The 20,585-nt window shown below is 40.6% G+C and overlaps 1 protein-coding gene across 1 annotated transcript; it reads right to left on the reverse strand.

Moving 5' to 3' along the window:
• Nucleotides 1-487: 487 nt before the first annotated feature.
• On the reverse strand, nucleotides 488-8,322 carry LOC132636116 (uncharacterized). Its single transcript, XM_060352822.1, has 8 exons — nucleotides 8,050-8,322; nucleotides 5,264-5,348; nucleotides 5,114-5,182; nucleotides 3,917-4,029; nucleotides 2,073-2,184; nucleotides 1,856-1,999; nucleotides 1,088-1,262; nucleotides 488-799 (listed from the first exon to the last, which is right to left on the reverse strand). The coding sequence occupies exons 1-8, from the start codon at nucleotides 8,099-8,101 to the stop codon at nucleotides 674-676; spliced, it is 876 nt and encodes a 291-aa protein (XP_060208805.1). The 5' UTR covers nucleotides 8,102-8,322; the 3' UTR covers nucleotides 488-673.
• Between the last annotated feature and the right edge of the window lie 12,263 nt (nucleotides 8,323-20,585).

Below are 20,585 nucleotides of genomic sequence, written 5' to 3' on the forward strand. Positions count from 1 at the left end.
ACAAGTTTCCCTTTCCTCTATCCAAGTTAAATGACATCTCACCTAGAATGATTATTTTGTGCCGTTCAGAAATTCTTGCAACTTCTCTTTCTTTTTCTCATACCAAAAGGCAAAAGAATGGATTCATATGACTTCGCTTAATCTGTTCCAAATAGAATAAAATTGGGGAAAGAAAGTAGCATTTCAATATAAAACAACTCGACTCCATTTCTTCATAAACGACTTGGCACTTCAAATTTTCCCTACCAGAATAATCAACGCCACTGATAAAGATCTATTTTTAGCCCTCGAGTATTGCTTACTGAATGCATAGTTTAATAACTACTGCTCATGGATTGGAATCACAGTGGAGTATAAAGACAATTCATATGAAGAGAATTGGTCTGGACCTACTCATTATAAGAAATTACTCCACCATCAAACACATAGCCACATAAATAAGGAGACCGGTATATATCAGCGCTCCAGACAAACCTATAGAGAGCAATTATATCATGGAAATTGTTTAGCTTATGGGATTAATAATTAGTATTATGAACTTTTATTAACATGGCACCCAGAATAAGATGGTCCAATGCCAGATGCAGAAATTGTCAGATATTACATAGTCAGCTTGACTAACGTTCACATAATTAGCCTCTCCAGAGAGAAGTAACTTCTGTAATAATAAAATTCAAGCATCAACTTTTCCCACTGCAGATGCATAGCTTACACTGCTGTCCCTTGTAGATTTGCACTGGCTCGATTGTTCATATCGAAGGAATCTAATCTTTATCTTAGTAGATGAGTTTTTCAACATCTACATGAGTGAAAATAAAAAGTTACAGCTAAGAGGATAACATTTAACCTTACTTTATCAAAACAAAAAAAAAAAAAAAAAACAGATGAGAGGATAACGTAACTAATGAACCAGAATATATAATAAAGTAAAGCGACACCCAAACACAACCTGAAATAGACACATTAGTCAAGAGGCTTACTGAAACATAACTAATCCTGGAAAAAGGTTTTATGCACAACCACCTAGACAAAAGCGAACGTAACGCCTTTCAGAAAAGACAATTCAAAAGGAGAGGAGGAGAATTACATGGAGAAAAACGCTAATTGGATGGCGTCCACAAATGGTGTTGTCAGTCTCCGACAGGTACTGTTTGAATGCATCTGGGTCTCCTGTTTCTATAATATCCATACCCATTTTATCCAAGGCCTCAATAGATTTGTAAATAGCTCCATGGCTTTTGTCATAATGCATGTAGTTGAACCTAAGAATTAGAAGCCCAATTGATGTAAAGAACCACACAAAGGAATATGTATATCAAGTAGAACCCATCAGCATACTAAGAAACAATACAAGGCAAACACGTATTCTTTTTGTATGCCTTGATAGTCCATCTAGAAGCCATTATCAAGATATTATCATATACCATGCGCTTACCATCTTTTTTGAGAAGCAAGAATTGAAATGTGTTTAGATAAGACAGTTTTATGTCAACCAGGATAGTTAAATAAATTAATAATCCATTATTGCAGCTATATTCTCTAATAGATAATTGTTCTGCTTTCCTGTTTGGTTATAAACGCAGGTGTAATGTGAATCTAACTCAGATTATCAAGCTTCTAGATTTCTACCCATCTTTAGTCAGTCTAAGATCTACAAAAACGAATCCTTAAAATCCCAACGCACCAAAAATAACTACAATTCAAATTCAATCTTCAGGTAAATTTTCCACTTATTTCAATGAGAGCAAATAGAATTCATTCACCACAAACAAGGATGATTGCCATCAAAAAAGGATCAGATTTTCTGTATATGATCAAGATATAACTATATGCAACATTGGTGAACCAAACTCACCTTGATCCCCAATGACAAAAATCCGAAGACACCGAGAAGAAATTCTTTGAGTCATCCAGATATTTTGCGAGTAACCGTCCATAAAGGGCTTCACTTTCAGCACTAAGAGCCCCAACCAAAATGGGCACAATTTTCACTTGATACCTGCCTCAGTAACTTTAATAGTTATCTCTGAATAAATCATCATACAAGTAAAATTTAATTTAGGAAAGCGTACCCTTGGAAAACTTTAGCAAGATATGGTAGGTGCATTTCCATGCTATGTTCAGCTTCATCAACTCGAAGATCCATGTATTCAAATTTCCCCGTAGCTTTTAGCTCGTCATTTACTGGTGTTAAACCAAGCTTGGTTATATAAGAGTGTTGTTTCAGACTTTCAGTGTTGCCATGAAGAAACATGGAAAACTTACATGAAGGAGACGCTTGCTAACTTTTACTACCACACATAAATAAGCAGAAACCAAAGCATTTTAACAAGTTAAGATTGTGTTTCAACTGCCTTTATCTTTAAAGCCCTCTCCTAGAGTGCTGATTGCTTTACTTGCCAGAAGTCATGTGAAGAGGGCCAGAATTTGCAAATTGGCCTTGGTATAATTCTTAGGGTTACTTTACAGAGTGCCGTGTTAAGATCTACTTTAATTTCTGCTATAGTTATGTCATTTGATCTCAGTGTTTACATAAAATAGAGTGTCTACACCTAAATACAAGAGGCTGTCTTTCTTTTTCCTTTTTTTATTATGGTGGTGTTCAGGCCGCTTGTGCGACTAAATCCAAGAGACTGCCAAAGAAAATGTACTTTGAAAATTGTTAGATTTCAAAACAATATGCCCACAAATAGTTCTAGGTGGCCCAAGGCTAGTTGGCCAACAAGTTAGAAACTCTAGGGAGTATGAGCCTGTCCCTCTACCCTGCTCCCGCTTATTTACCAGACTCCTGTTAGCAACAGACTTGAACTCATGACGTGTGCCTGACCCACACTTTAGGCGTCGTACTTCCTTATGCTAAACAAAAGCCGTGGGGGCTAAATAATATGTCTAATATTAACTTTCAAATTATCATATCCATTAGCTGCGGCCTCTTTCTACGTCTGAGTATCTTCCCACATTTTTCCAATGATTCCATGAAAATTCATTCCTCATTGCTTAAGTTAATATTCTAATCATTAGCAGCTATCACCTATAGCAATAAGAAGACCTAAAAAGCGAAACTTCTAGGAATTATTCTTTGAGTAATAAGTAATTACATAACATCTTGCCAGCACATTAATAAAAGGAGTGTAAAGTTAGTCTGTTGGAAGAACTCGAAGTTATATACTCCCTCCGCATAAAAAAAAAAATCCACTTACCCTTGTTTTTTGTTCAAAAAGAGTGTCCGCTTACAAAATCAAGAAACAATTAACCTTATTCTTCCAAAATTGCCCTTATTAAGTGTTACGAGATCAAATCCCAATACCTATTTAATTAGGGGCAGTTTAGTCAAATTACCTATTTTTGCCTAGGAGTTAGTATTTTCTTAAGGGGTGCAAAATGGCTAAGTGGACACCTCTTTTTGATCCGGAGAGAGTATGAGACTATATATGGTATAACTGTCTTATTCATTATGTGAAGAATTCAGTTGATTAAATTAGCTTACTCTTTTTCATTATACATAGTATGAACTAATCATAAATTTGCAAGCAGAGATTTATGATATTAATATGTAGCTGAAGTGTGCATCACCATGGCCATAAAAACACAACAATTGGAAGATAAATAATTAGTGGTTTGACAAATGTGCCATGAAGTTGGAAAAATGAAAGCAAAAGGGATGTGTTTTTTCTCTTCCATTTATTAAGACTTCTAAAGAGAGTATTTATTAAGACTTCCATTTCTTCCATAGGAATGAAATAAAATAAATCAAAATAGAAAGAAAAGAATCTAATTGCAAAAGCAAAAAAGAGGGATGTCTTTTTTTAGTCTTCCAAATCTTTCTCAGAGTTCTTTCCTGGATTATACAAATGCTAATATTTGAACTTTTTTATGGGTCCTACAGATGAAGATGCACAGAAGAAGTTCGCAATACCTTCTTCATCAATAGGTAAATCTCCTATAGGAGTCTTGTAAACTGTAGCTCGTGAAAGTGCACATTTTGGAGTATAATAGTGGTGAGATGGACCAAGTAGAAATATCCGAGAACTGCAAACAAAGAGTTCAAAATATTAAGGCAAAGAGCTCAAAAAATTCTGTATCACATGTAGTGGTTATTCGAATACTTCCTAGATCCAATTTTCTTTGACCTACTTATTAGTTTAGTCCTCACCAAAAAGAATGACCAACTACTTTCTGTAAATCCTCCACCAAAATGAGTGAGCTCTTTCTTCAGGTAGCAAATTTTCTACAATCAAGAAACTCCCCCACCCCCCCAATCCCCCCACCCCCTTTCCCACCACAAAATCCCAATCGTTGCACATTCCGCTTTTAAAGAACCTATTTAAACAATTTTCTGAAGTGAAAAGAGAACAATAACTTTGTCATATGCAAATTATATTTCAAAAAACTCAATGAAGGACACGCAAGATGAAAGTTCTTTTCCTTTAGAAGTATTAATAATACTGCAAACCAATAACTCAAAGCTTTAAATTACACTCAGAAGTGCAAAGCCAATTTGGGAGGGAGGGGGAGTACTATTCTAGAATATTTTTAACTTGATGTATTCTTTGTATGTTTCACAAATTCCAACTATTACACGTATCTTTGAAGAAAATAAAACATAATAGCACATTCAAAGTTTCTTCTCTTTAATCTCCACTCAAATCAACCTTGGTTGGTCAATTGAGGATGGTTCTAGCAAGTACTTTCTGCTTGTATGTTTTCTCTTTAATGGAAATTTCTCTTTACCCTCTATGATGATTTCTACTTGTAATTATTGGTGTGTTTGGATAGAAAGGAACCGCAGACGCTTTCATGGGGTCTCAACTCTATCTCTTAATGTTTACTTAACTTGTTTAGTCGGAACAACTTGACTTCTATAAATACCAATGAACAAATTTTTGATTTTGTTAGCTCCCTGATCTTAGCCTAGTTTCTGATGCATTGGAGCTAACACGCCTTTTTTTGTAATTTTGCATCTTCTTGATGCCTTACTAATATAACTTATTACTTCATAAGAATAAAAAAAGAGATTACTTGTAACAAGTAACTATCTCACTTCTGTTAATCTGCACGTGGGGTTTCACATTCGAAAATCGGAATGGAAAGAGCACAGTTTGAATAAACTCACATGTTGGTCGGATCTATGTTCCCAAATGCATAAGCTGCTGCACGACCAGAATATGAATAACCTGCATGACTAGTGAGTTTAACACAACCAGTTAGAACCACATTTGGCATACAACCAATAATATATCGACAGCAAATGGCTATAACTTACGGTGCAATTACACCTCGTGCATCAGAAAACTTTGCTAAGCCAGCAGCTCTCAGCCAGCCATCAAGCTGTTCTACTAGTTCTTGGGCTGGCAAGGAAAATAGTAAAGCATCAATATATTATGGTAAGAAGGTTGGGTAGAGTTCTCCTCCACTTCGGTCAAATGCTAAAGGGGGGAATTTGGAAGGATATTTGTAGACTCTGGGAATGGGTGCAAAATTAATTTTCGGACATATGTATGGTGGGGGGAGAAAGCCTGAAGAATAGATTCCCTAGCTTGTTTAATAGTTCCATTAATTAGAGTGGTAATATTGCTGAATTTCATTCAGATTTCAGGTTGGCAGATTAATTTTAGAAGGGATTTGAATGATTGATAACTAGAGGACTTTTGTCAGATACTTCAACAACTGAACTCAGTCCAGCTCGGTCAGAGTCAGGTAGATTCTTTGACATGGACAGCCAGTAAAGATAAAAAAAAATGCAGTTAAAAGCTGCTACACCATACTGTTGAAGGAGTCAGGTAATTGGGACAATACTTGGCCTTGGAAGATGATTTGGAAAATAAAAGCTCCAGTGAAGGTAGGTGGCTTGTCTGGGATGGACTGCAATCTGGGGAGCATGTATAACTCAAAACAATCTGCAGAAAGGGGTTTTCTCTTTATACAACAGATGCTACTCATGTAAAGACAACTACAACTCAGTAGATCAGTTATTCCTTTCCGACAGTTTTTCTAGACAATGTTGGGAACTATTTCTAAACATACGTGGCATTTTATGGGTGATGCATAGATACGTTAGGAGTTTATTAGATAGTTGTAAATTTCAAAGGGTTCCAAGAAGGCTGAAGCAGATTTGGAAGACCACACTTTGCATCTTTGGGACCTTATGGCTGGAGAGGAAGAAAGCATGTTTTGAAGGGCGTAGGAGTCACATTTCTAGAGTCAAGAATAACGTTTGCATAATTTGTTTTCCTGGTGTAATAGCAATCTGTTAGTCTATATGGACCAATACATGGATTTTCTGGAATTGTTAGGAAGGAAAGAGTAATAGCTTGTCTGTTTGGTCTATGTATGAGTCCTGTTTCCTTTTGTACCAGCTTGGTGCCTTCTCAATAAAATCTTACCTTATCAAAAAAATTAAATAAGAATGGGCATTTGTAACTTTCCCTAAAAGCATCACTATTTGGCTTTTCTACCAGTCCCTCCATCTCGTTTTAGGTGACACCGTATCATTCATCATGGAGCTTGAGATATACTCGACTTGTGTGTTATATAAGTAGTAGTGGTCGAAATGTTGAAGTAAACATTGAAAATTTAATCTGATGAAAGAAACATCAATATATACTTTAGATTTGATTTGTTAAACAAAATTCAAATACTTGACACTTATGAAAATGGTATAAAATAGCATTATTAAGCTAATGGTGAGAAGCATCTTGAGGCATCCTAAATTTGAAATAATGTCATACAAATTGGAGGAAGGGAATATGTTCCAACCCATTTCTTAATTGGAGGTAATGAGAGGAATGAACATATGACAAGGACTGAACAAAGAAATGATTTGTACACCATGCTAATTCGACAATTCTAGTATATTTGTAGACAGCCAACTGCCAGCATAACCAAACCCCACATGCTCCCCCAAATTCAAAAAGAAAATGAAAAAGAAAGACCCTATACTAGATGGCAGAAAGATATAAATGAAATATATTAAAGCACCACTTTTTATAGCTTGGAATCTCCAGAAGCTTGCTTCTAAATCCAATCTTTAGCTTATATCTGATCTTGCCTAGCATAACTGAATTAGCAATGCGAATCTTTTTGTGGGCTTAAATTGCTAATGTTTTACATTGCTACTAACTGCAATATGTAAACCCATAGGGTAGCTTACAACAACTTTTTCAAGCATAACCACATTAACAATAGCCAATCCCAGTCCCTGATTCTGGTGGCGGTAGGTTGATCGCCACCATGAAAATAGCCTATCGACAATAAACCCTCTGTTTGTTGGAAACAAAACATGTGAATATAGTAGAATGGATTTAAAGGATGTATATAGCCGAATCCAACTAATCTGGGATGCAGTATGGTTGATTGATTGATATAACCACACTGGAGTACATAATGAAGCTCGATATAACTATATTAGCAATACATAATAAAGCTCATTGTTGGTCATATTTATCCTCCAAAGTACAATCAATGCTTCCTCACTAATGCACAATCTAATTCAAAGAATTAACTTTTCTGGTACTGTACCCCCCTCTCTCTCTCTCTCTCTCTCTCTCTCTCGCGACTCAATTCAACTTCGAAACTACAAATCCAGAACCTAGGAAACGAGCCTCGATTCAAACAAGCAAAACCTCCAATTGCACTACTTTTCAGCCACTTAAACACAGTAACAACAAAAATAAGCCTTAACTTGAGAAAAAGTTACAGTTTTTGCTACTCCCTCCATTTCAATTTGTTGGTTAGGTTTTGGCTTGGCACGGAGTTTAAGAAAATAGAAAAGACTTTCGAATCTTGTGGTCTTAGCTAAACATACGAAGAATGTACTGAAATGCCCTTAAATCTTGTGGTCTTGAACATTACGTGGAAAGTTGAAATTAAAGAGTAGCCGAAAAAAAACGGAAGAGGCAATTTTTTAAACGGAAGTAAGACAAAACAAATTGAAACGAAGGGAGTATCAACAACACGAAGATACACGAGGATTAATCTGTTAAACTGAATACAATTAATTGAGAAAATAAAAAATGAAACTGGGAAGAGAAATGGAGTGGCGGAACTTACGATCATCAGTGTACCAAGAACCAGCATGAGATGCTTTCCTTATTTTCTCCATTTTTGAACTGAATGAAAAACAATGAACCAAAAAAGCCCTAATAATTGGGAGCTGTTATAGAAGCTCAAGTAATTGACTGTGGGCTATTAGTCAATTTTGCAGTTTCCATTGGTTATTTATTTACTTAGCTTTATCTTATCACTTTATTACAAAATTAAACTTTTAAGGGAAAAAAAAATCAAAGATAAATAAGATGGGGAGATTCGGTGGGCAATGTAAAGTGGCATTGTTTTATACTTCACAATATTCTGGTTCCCTTTTTCAAAGTTTCAAGGAGGGAGTAATTATACCCTACATATCAGGTCCACCCTATTTGATGAACCTTAGTTTGTTTTGCTTTCTTACATTTTTGGAATTCAATGTATATATATATATATATATATTATTCTTTTTTATGACGGTGGTTGTATTGAGGGAAATTCATAGAATACAATTGGATGAATGTCGCGACGACACTTGTCAATTGGAGTGAGTCAGATTCGAGTCAGCACTCAAAGCCTCTGGGGGTGATCAAATGACTTTAGAGGCCTGATAAGATTTGGACTCTCGGTGGTCCGTAGGAATGATAAGAGGCCAAACGCTCAACCATTACAAAAAGACCTTGCACCATCCACGGGGCATTAATAAGCATTATTGCTCTCTTTATAGTCCATCATTATTATGACATTGATTTGTATTAGTAATGAGGGCATAACTCATAGAATATGTGCCCCTGAGCCTGAGTATAAATAAGACCTATCATTTCATTATAAAGCACATGAAATACATGATGTATATGTAGAATACTACAGACTTACACTGTTCTTAATTATTCTTGTTCTAATTCGCTTGAGCAAGGTTTTGACTGCCCACTCGCCCGGAGATTCTAGCTCAAAAGCTTCTCCAAGGCTCAGGCTATTCTAACTCTTTCTTTTCAATTACATTTCACTTATATTAATTTCTATTGTTAGTTATCTCATTATTTTGGTTATATTAATCCACGTGCCCTAGACCACATATACAAATTCAACTATACCAATTTTCGAGTAAACAGTGTGGCGTCCACCATGGGACTAGATAATTGTGGTGTCATTATGACCTTTGTCCTTTAGACTAACTCTTTAAGGAATTCTATTTGGTCTCTAGCACCAATTTCAGGTATGTCAGGAGTCAACGACAACACAAACGCTAGAGACGTTACGAGCAACGAGCGGATTGGCCCGGATGGCCTTCCCTTTCGTGATCTTGCAGTAGATTCATCAACCTAGAACGTAGACGAAGTAGCTTCAGGAGGCGGTCGGACCCATCAATCTACCGAGGACAAACTTCCTACCGATGAAACTCCCGCAGAGGCGATGCAGATCATAAGGGAACAAAATCACGCACTGAGGGTGCAGATGGAAGAGATGAGGCAATTCATCACCTCACTTTCATCCAACCCGGCTACCAGAGCTGCAGCTCATGGAAACACCTTTGGCCCCGACAAATGGCAATAACACTAGCGGTGGCGGACTGACCAAGGCAAGGAACGAGGATACCAGGGGACCTTTACCAGACACAGGTCCTGCAGTTTATGGGAAAAGACTACCAAAGAAGCCGAAAAGAACGCCAAAGAATTCCAGTGGCTTCTAAGTTAGATTCCAGGGGCTCATCCGGTCGTAATGTTACACTTCGCCTTTCTCACATGTTAAGGTTCCGTCTTAAGACTGTTGTTGTAGGCTCGTATTGGGAATCATTGGAGAGCTATGTATAAGGTCTATGGGTGTATCTCGAAGATATATAAGTTCTTGAACATGTTTGGAAAAGAGTATAAAGGTTAGACGTTAAACGAATCGAAAAGAATATGTTTCATCGAAAAATCGAAAAAAGGCACTTCTACAGTGGGTTTCATGGTTCGTGGAATATTCAACGACTTTGAAAAGAGGACAGCCACCACCGTGAAATGATGGCAGTGGTGAGGAGCTTCTGGGCCAGTTTCATGGCCAGTTTCACTGCCAGTGAAATTTTTCCCTATCGTGAAAGTGTACCGTGAAATTGAGGCAGTGGAGTTTTTGTTCCTTGATTATATATTAAAGGGACACAACTTGGGGCTCATATTTTCACCAAAATAGATCCCTAGTGACCCTATAAGCTCTCTTAAACACTCCAAATCATTCTGATATGTCATGACATTGTAGCGGTTCTATGTTTTTCGATTCCTATTTGCACTTGCCTCATTTAAAAAAGGAAAGTGTCCCGGGGAAGTACGGTTGTCAATCGTACCGGAAAAAAGGAAAAAATATACTTCTATGTAGATGGTGCTCTAAATGGACTTTATTTTAAAGTCGCCACCTAATTTTTAGGAAAACCAGTTCGAAAAGGGTTCATTTAAAACAGTTAAATTTTATGTTACACCTCTCGTGTTCATAGTGGTAGAACCTATGGTTTCCTAGTCGGGTATGCCCTTGGAATAGAGACCCGAGCTCGAGTTTGGAGGTAGAAAATGTCTTACCCCATGTACAAGGGTACCAGCAGATATTCCTGGCAATTTATAGAGTTAAAAGTTGAACGAATCGAATCGACGTGATCCGAATTGAACCAGAAAAACCTGCAGGACACCAGTCATCGTCGACGGGTCGTCGACATGTTCGATGAACCGTCGACGTGCGGCATCGATGGGATCCCGCAGCCATGCATCTGCAGGCGCAGGTCGACGGGCAAGTCGACAGACCGTCGACACGTCGACAGGTCGTCGACCCGCTCGTCAAACTGGACCGCTGTAGCCTTTTTGGCTTCCAAGTCTAAAAAGGTGGTCCATGACCCTATTTTATATTTTCCTCCTTCCAAAAATCATAAAACCCTAATATATTTTCTCCCAATATTTTTCCATCATATTAGTGAAGATTTGACAAGACCCGGGCCCTGTAAACCCGAGATGGTGAAGAAGAAGGTTGCTTCTAGGGTTTTTTCAAGTTGTGGAGTTTAGGGAGTTGAAGTTGAAGTGATTCTTGGGATTCTTGACCCCTCAAGGTATGTAAATGATTTCTACCCTTATATTTAAGTTGGTTATCAAGAGTTTAGTGATGTTAAGTGAAGAGAAGGTAATTGTGGAAGTGTTAAGTTGATGAAGGACAATGTAGTGATATAGGGTTGTTTTAGGAGATGATTGGAAACGGGTTTACGTATATTTTGATATATATATATATATATATATATATATATATATATATATATATATATATATATATATATATATATGTGTGTGTGTGTGTGTGTGTGTGTGTGTGTGTGTGTGTGTGTGTGTGTTGTCATTGTTGATGTGAATATTGTGGTTGATGTGGGATCGAATGAGAAGTTGGAGAATTGTAAGCTTATAAGGAAATTATTGTCTATAGTTCGTTGAGCTTTACACACATTTGAAGATGGCTAGTAAGCGAAGTAAATAGCCTAATTAAGCCCTAAGTTATCTTAAGTGTAGACTTGCAAGTTCAAGAGGTAGAAGTTGGGTGATTGCGTATACTTCAAGGTATGATAAGACTAACCTTTCCTTCTTTTGGCATGATCCTATGATATGATCCAACAAGCGAGTAAGTGAGATTACATATTACTATACTCTTAGAAGTATTAGAAGTACTTCAGTCTTTGATGTTCATGTACCCTATTATGAGAAATCTTTCGGTTCATGGGTCCACTCTTATGTAGCCAGTTCTGTGCATACAGTCTATTCATGCATTACATTCATTATATATTATGTACATTGACTCGTGACTAGAAGGCGTTATATGCGCACACATGTCAGGCGTTATACACGCGAATATTAGATATATGCAAAGTATGAGAAGAGGTATAGTCGTTATATACGCATTACTACTATGATGATGATATTGATTATGGCCACAGAGGAGCCAATATGATATGACGAGATGCCATAGAGGCTTACAGGCGTTATATACGCACATACATCAGGCATTATATACGCACTCATATAGATGCACGGTCATCATTGATAGGTATGAGCATGCATATTATGTGCCCACAAAGGCATTATCAGTTACGCAGATTTAGGCAGATACTATTCATACAAGTACATGCAGTCAGTCATTTCAGTTTATGAGTTTAGATTTTATCCATGATTCTGATGTATATTTATGTACATGTTGTTCTTATGCCTTACATACTCGGTACATTATCCGTACTGACTCCCCGTTGCTCGGGGGGCTGCGTTCATGCCCGCAGGTACAGGGAGACAGACAGGTGGTCCAGCTTAGTAGGACCTCTAGATCTAGCAGTGGTCAGTATGGTCCATTCGATCCGAAGCTGCAGTCAGTTTGGTATGCCCCTTTTGAGATATGTATGCATATGGTTATGACGGGGCCCTGTTCCGTCCTTTCTACAACTTTCATTCCAGTAGAGGTCTGTAGACAGTTGTATATAGTAGTCAGATGATGTAGCCTTGTCGGCTTCTATTCTTTTGTGTACAGTATATGTAGCACCCTAGCGGACTTGCACTGTTCTCCCGTATGTTGTGTATATATATGCAGATTGTATAGAGTTCTGATGTTTCCTTTTTATGAGACCAGTTTGTGCCATTTATGGGCCTTTGATGTTCAGTATGTCCCAGATAAGTATTTAAGGGTGTTTGGTCGCTAGAGATCAGACTCCCGTCACGACTCATCGGGTTGGGTCATGACAGAAGTGGTATTAGAGCAGTTTCGTCCTACGGTTGTCTACAGACCGTGTCTAGTAGAGTCTTGTTTATGGGCGTGTTATGCACCACACTTATAAACAGGAGGCTACAGGACAGTTAGGATGATGTCATTCTTTCTCTCCTAGATTGTGCGATACAGCCATGTGTTAGGCATTCGCTTTCTGATGAATTGTTATGATTTCAACGATGCCCCCCAAGAAAGCTACAGCTGCCCAAAAGGGCAAGAAAGCCACAGGTGAGGCCACTAGCCGTACTCGACAAGCCACGAGAGCCCAGGATGAGATTCAGAGTGAGGGGCCATCTGAGACATCGCATACACCACCTCCCGCACCTGCCCCAGTTCTTCAGCCGGATGCACCAGGTCAGGAAGTATGGGATATTGTACGGTTGTTGACCAGATTAGTAGCCGCCCAGGCTCAGCGGCAGGGAGTTGGTGTTGACTATGCAGATGGGACTGGTAGTTCGAGGGTTAAGACCTTCCTTAGGTTAGGTCTTCCAGAGTTTTCCGTGGTAAAGCAAAATATGGACCTCCAGAATTTCATTGATAGTATGCAGAGGACTTTGAGGGTTATGCATATAGATGAGGTCGAGTCCGTAGAGTTGGCTTCGTATAGGCTGGGTAATATTGCAGTACAGTGGTATCAGACTTGGGAGTTATCTAGGGGAGAGAATGCCCCTCCAGCTGTATGGCAAGAGTTCTCAGATGGCTTTATCCTCCATTATTTGCCTCCTAAGGTCAGGCGAGCCCGAGCAGATAGATTCCTACGTATTGAGCAGGGCAGTATGAGTGTCCAGGAGTATTGCGTGTATTTTGATTCTATGGCCAGATATGCTCCAGCCATGGTGGCTGAGATGGAGGATATAGTTCATCGTTTTGTGGCTGATCTAGGGCCACATTTGATTGATGCTTGTTCGACTGCCATATTACAGCCAGGCATGGATATCTCCCGTATACAAGCATATGCGCAGAATTTGGAGGATCGCAAGCGCCAGAGGAGGACAGATCGTGATCGTGACCGGGATCATGGTAAGAGATCCAGATCTTTTGATATTGGGGGTTAGTTTAGGGGAGGACAGAGACAGCAGCATCCCCGATATCCTTTCCATTCAGCAGGGAGTGCATCTCCACGGTTTCCAAGTCCGAGATTTGACCGGTCTCCTTATGTTATATCCCGTGTTTTCACACGTTGGAAAAATTTGGAGATATTCTTGACTTGTAAGAAATAAGGTCATAATTAATTTTTATTTGACATAGGAGTTGTGTATGAAAGAATATTAATGTGGAAGTGTTGAATAAGGCTAAGGGCAAATTTGGAATTTTGGAAATTAGTTTCGGGAATTGCAAAATAAGAATTATAATCCATTGGGCCCAAATAATTGAAAGAAAAATTAGGCCCAATGATGAAGGGTGGCCGGCCAACTTAGTGGCCCAAGCCCATGTTTTATTAATTTTTCCATGTGTAAAAATTAATAAGGGGACCATATTATATACCTCATTATTTCTTGGAAGCTTCAAGAAAGTATAGAGAAAGAACAAAACAAAAGAAGAGCAAGCAAAGAGAAGGGTATTCGGCCCTAGCTCCAAAAAAATCATCCCTCAAATCTTGTCTCTAAAATTATTTTCTTGTTGGATTTCCACTAATTCAAGGTCCCTTTGTAACTTGGTATAGTTGGTTTGGAGGGAGAAGCATTAGAATCATCAAAGTGATCATACCTCCAACTGAAGAAGACTTGAGGAAAAGGTAAGAATTTCTCCCATATCTTTGTGTTATGAAGGCTTGTTTGTGTTGTAGTATATAGAAATGTGTTGATTGTATGGAAAAATGGAAGTTTGCAAAGTGGGTTTGGAATATGGCTTGTAGCCGTGGGCATGTGTGTATGGTGTGGTTATAATGTGTTGAATTCATGTTATATTCTAGTTGTGATTGTGATGAAATGCATATGGGAATTGAGAGTTGGATGAATTTAATTGATATTGATAAAATAGGCATACGGCCATAGGGTGTGTTTGGCTTGGGATAGAAATAAATTAAGTTGTTTAGTGTGTAATTGTGATGATCATTGATGAGTTTAGAAGTTGGAAGCATGTTATGAAGTTGTATGCCAAAGGTTTGATGTTTTGCACAAGTTATGACTTTGACGGAAAGTTGTATATTATGTATATCGAGTGTATAACTTAAGGAAAACGATATGAAATGTTTCTAAAACTATATTGTGATGATCTTGATTGTTAATGAATGTGAAATCATGGATATTAGTTTGAAAGTTTGGGTTGGAATGAAGGTTATGGCAATTGTCGGCAAGTAGAACTAGTTGTGCCATATTGTGTTTCTAATGTTTGTTGTTGGTGTTGATGTTGTTGTTTGGGTTGTTGTTGATGATTTTGAGCCGAGTTGAATTCTCGGGGGTGCTATATGTATAGGGGAGGTGCTGCCGAAATTTCGGTAGACATATATGAGTTAAGTTGAATTCGTAGAATCTATAACTCACAATTGGTAAACTTGACCATTTGCAGATTTTTGACGAAACGGGAAGTGAGCTTCGAGAGGCGTGCAAAGCTCAAAAGGTATGTGAAGCTACCCCGATCCTTCTTTTGGCATGCCTAAGTGTATTAGAATCGGATTCGGGCCTCGAAAGACTTTCTGCCCATCGGAATCCGCAATTGGAAATCTCGCTTTTTCCTTCAGTAAGATTGAGCTCTTTTGTGTTGTAATCTTGATAATCATGCAAACTTTCCCTAAACTACTTGGAAAGCTATAGAACGTCTGTAGAACCTCTGTAGGTGACCCCGTAAGCTTAACATATGCAATTTGAGCCCACCGCCTTGCTTGTCCCGAGGTGGGCCCGCTATTCCCGATTTTGCCCTTAATGTACTTAAGTCTTCTTTTCGAGCGATCTTTGAAAGAAATGTTTTGACTACCATTCTAATTACCTAACAAACGTTGTTTTAAATATTCCATTAAGTCTGATAAATTGTTTTGATACTCGAAACTCATTTACTATGATTCCTTCCGACTACATTGGATCGGTTTGTCTTTGATATGCCTCATCGAGTCTATGGAAACATTCATGATATTTTAATTGCATTAGTCTCTCACTATTCCATTCGTGGATGCCCCAATGTTTCCCACACTGAGCCCGGGCCAGGATATGTTGTCAAGCGTGATCCTTTGCATTGTTCGCCGTGCCTCGATGTGAGGGGGCAGGTATACGCGTACATGGGTTTGTGGAGTATGCTGTGCCATGTACGCTTGTTCTGATGATATGACATATTATGTTACGGGGTTATGCCCCTATTCTGATTCTTCTGTGTTGTGGCACCAGCGTCGGGAGGGTGGCCACGTTCTGTCTGCCGAGTCCCTTGGCAGGGGCCGGATTTGATATGACATATGTTTCTGTACACACTTCGCATGTTTTGAAAATATATATCTGATACTTTGTATTTTCTGTTTACTTTCTGTACGTTCTATACCTGTTATGATTTTGTTTCTGCAACTCAGGCTTTACATATTCAGTACATATTTCGTACTGATCCCCCTTTCCTCGGGGGCTGCGTTTTCATGCCGCGCAGGTACCGACGACAGGTTTGCTGATCCGTCCGCTTAGGATCTCATTCTGCTATTTTTGGAGCGCTCTTTTATTCAGAGCCATCTTTTGGTATAGTCTGTCACTTCTATATATGTATATTCTCGTTCATGGGTACGGCGGGGCCCTGTCCCGTCATATGATTCTGTCGGTCTGTTAGAGGTCTGTGGACATGTTTGTGGGTTGGGATCTTTCTGTACAGCTGTGTGTATATGTTGTGTTTGGGCGATCCCATTCGCCACGGCGGCCGGTCCGCATATATTTAAATGTTACTCTGTTGGCCCTGTGTGGCCTTTGTTGGTATTTTCTGCGTGCAGGGTATATGGGATAGTCCGTAAAACAAAGGAAACTCTGCCGAAATTTTTCTGCAAATTATCTAAATTGGAAATAAAGCCTTGTCGGCTTCTGCTATATACAAGAATGTGTTTGAGTGTCCAGATCGGGCACTAGTCACGGCCTACGGGGTTGGGTCGTGACAAAAGTGGTATCAGAGCGGTTCGTCCTCGGAATGTCTACAGACCGTGTCTAGTAGAGTCTTGTTTATCGGTGTGTTGTGCACCACACCTATAAACAGGAGGCTATAGGGCATTTAGGATACTACCCTTCTTTCTGTCTTAGATCGTGCGATAGAGCTGTGTTATCAGGATGATTCCTCCCTAACGAATTGTTACATTTGCAGTTATGCCTCCAAAAAAGGCGACAGCGGCCCAAAAGGCCAAGACAGCAGCTGTGGGAGAGACTAGTCGGGCCCAGAGGGTTACCAGGGCCCATGCTCATATTGCTCCTGATGTTTTGCCCCCGGCAGAGGGCTCTTCCACACCGCCACATGTAGAGGAGATTGGAGCAGCAGCAGCTGCAGGTCGGGGGGCGGCTCCACCGCCAGCTCCCGCAGTTCCAGTACCTGAGCCCCCAGCTCCACGGCCAGGCACTGAGGATCAGACTATGAGAGAGGCAGTCCAGCTATTGACCAGACTTGTGGCGGGACAGGTTCAGGGGCACGGATTGGGAGGTGACCGAGCATATAGGCGTGACAGTTCGAGAGCTCATGAGTTCTTGACTTGTGGCCCTCCAGAGTTCTTCGGGACAAAGCCCGAGGAGGATCCTGAGGAGTTTATCAGGAAGATGCGGCGCACCTTACATTTTATTAATGCTTCCGCGACAGAGTCAGTCACATTGGCTTCGTACCGGTTGTATGATGTAGCGGCAAATCGGTACGAGTCATGGGAGTTATCTAGAGGGGACGGCGCTCCCCCAGCAGTTTGGGATGATTTTTCTCAGGCTTTTCTTAGCCATTTTCTGCCTCCGGAGTTACGGCGGGCCAAGGCTGACAGATTCTTATTGCTGAGACAGAGGGGTCGCAGTGTTCGAGAGTACAATATGGAGTTCGACTCATTGGCCCGATACGCACCTGCTGTGGTAGCTACTATGGCTGACAGGATGCACAGGTACATTATGGGGCTGGACCGTTATTTTGTCGACAGTTGTTTGGTATTGGCTGCTCAGCCCGGCATGGATATTGCCCGGATTCAGGCGCACGCCCAGGGCATGGAGGACCGGCATAGGGAGCATCAGCCTGATAGGAGCCAAGATCGGAGACAGCCTAAGAGGGCCAGATCATCTGGGTATTCTGGAGATTTTCGGGGCAGACAGCCTCAGCAGCCGCAGCAGCCTAGCAGACATCTATCCCAGCCGGCACAGAGCGCACCTCCACAGCCTACAGGTCGCAGATTTGATAGCCCAGGGTATTCAGGAGCAGGTCAGAGCTCCAGGGCTTCAGGTTCGCGGACAGATAGGGGTTCTGGTCAGACGAGGCCACCTAGGCCTCAGTGTTCCTATTATGGCAGATACCATCCGGGAGAGTGCTACAGAGCCACCGGTGCATGTTTTTCTTGTGGCCGTCAGGGCCATTCTGTGAGAGATTGCCCGTATAAGGGTAGTTCGGGTGGTGCAGCGCAGCCTACCGGATCAGCCGCCGGGTCTTCATCTTCATCAGTGGCTATGCGCCCTACAGGGCCAGGTACTTCAGCACCAGCGGGTCGCGGCAGAGGCCGTGGTGGAGCTTCTGGTACTAGCAGTCCTTCGAACCGCATTTATGCTCTGTCCAGCCGCCAGGATCAGGAGGCATCACCTAATGTCATTACAGGTACATTATTGGTTTTCTCTCGGTCTGTGTATGCATTGATTGATCCAGGTTCGACTTTGTCATATATTTCGCCTCTGGTTGCTAGTAAAATTGGTATAACGTCTGAACCTATAGAGCCGTTTGAGGTAGCCACACCGATTGGGGACTTTATTGTAGCAAAACAGGTATATAAAAACTGTTCTGTAATTGTATGTGGCCGTGACACTAAGGCAGATCTGGTGGAGTTAGATATGGTCGAGTTCGATGTTATTATGGGAATGGACTGGCTAGCCTCCTGTTATGCTAATGTTGACTGCCAAAATAAGGTAGTTCGTTTCCAGTTTCCCGGGGAGCCAGTTATAGAATGGGCCGGTAATACAGCATCGCCGAAAGGTAAGTTTATTTCATACCTTAAGGCGAAGAAAATGATCAGAAAGGGTTATTTTTATCATCTGGTTCGGGTACAAGACTTGACAGCAGAAACGCCGACTCTTCAGTCAGTTCCCGTGGTTAATGAATTTCCGGATGTATTCCCAGATGAGCTTCCAGGCCTTCCTCCGGAGCGGGAGATAGATTTTACTATTGATTTGCTTCCAGATACTCAGCCGATATCTATTCCCCCGTACAGAATGGCACCGGCAGAATTGAAAGAACTGAAAGAGCAGTTGAAGGATCTGTTAGAAAAAGGCTTTATCAGGCCCAGTACTTCGCCTTGGGGAGCCCCGGTATTATTTGTGCGTAAGAAAGACGGGTCGCTGCGTATGTGTATTGATTATCGGCAGCTGAATAAGGTAACTATAAAGAATAAATACCCCCTCCCCAGAATTGATGACTTATTTGATCAGTTGCAGGGCGCCAAATATTTTTCGAAGATAGATCTTCGGTCAGGCTATCATCAGGTACGGGTACGAGAGGCTGATATTCCTAAGACAGCATTCCGGACCAGATATGGGCATTATGAATTCAGAGTTATGTCTTTTGGGCTGACTAATGCTCCTGCGGTATTCATGGATTTAATGAACCGGGTATTCAGGCCGTTCTTAGACATGTTCGTAATTGTATTTATCGATGATATCCTGGTTTATTCTCGGTCCGAGGCAGAGCACGCAGATCATCTGAGAGCGGTACTTGGGGTACTTCGGCATCGGAAATTATATGCAAAATTTTCTAAATGTGAATTCTGGCTGGCTTCAGTGGCATTCCTGGGGCATATTATTGCAGTTGATGGTGTCCGGGTGGATACACAGAAGATTGAGGCCGTGAAAAATTGGCCCATACCCATGACGCCCACAGAGGTACGTAGTTTCCTGGGGTTAGCAGGCTATTACAGAAGATTTGTGGAAAAGTTTGCTTCGATTTCAGCGCCTTTGACAAGGCTAACTCAGAAGGGAGCCAAGTTCCAGTGGACTGATGCTTGTGAACGAAGCTTCCAGTTGCTAAAAGAGAAGCTGACTACAGCCCCAGTTCTGACTCTTCCAGAGGGACCCGATGGATATGTTATTTATTGTGACGCTTTTGGCGTGGGATTGGGCTGTGTATTGATGCAGCACGGCAGAGTTATAGCTTATGCTTCTCGGCAATTGTAAAAGCATGAAAAGAATTATCCTACTCACGATCTGGAGCTTGCAGCGGTGATCCATGCCCTGAAGATATGGAGACATTATTTATATGGCGTTCATGTTGGTATCTATACAGATCATAAGAGTCTCCAGTATATTTTCAAGCAGAAAGAGCTAAATTTGCGGCAGCGGAGGTGGCTGGAGCTCCTGAAAGACTATGATGTGGATATTCTGTATCATCCGGGCAAGGCTAATGTTGTTGCAGATGCGCTTAGCCGGAAATCTATGGGCAGCTTGACAGATTTACAGCCAGACAGGAGAGAGATAGTGCGTGACATTCATCAGTTGGCTAATCTTGGGGTTCGTCTGGCCGATTCTGGAGGTACACGGATTTCTGTCCGAGGGGTTTCTGAATCATCTATTAAGGAAGATATCAAGCGGCATCAATATGAAGATCCTATTTTGGCTCGATACAGAGACACAACCTATGATAAGGAGAAGACTCCGTTCGAGTTCACTCCGGACGGGACTTTATTATTCAGGGGCAGGTTG

This window comes from Lycium barbarum, chromosome 4, assembly GCF_019175385.1.
Source record: "Lycium barbarum isolate Lr01 chromosome 4, ASM1917538v2, whole genome shotgun sequence".
NCBI classification, from domain to species: domain Eukaryota; kingdom Viridiplantae; phylum Streptophyta; class Magnoliopsida; order Solanales; family Solanaceae; genus Lycium; species Lycium barbarum.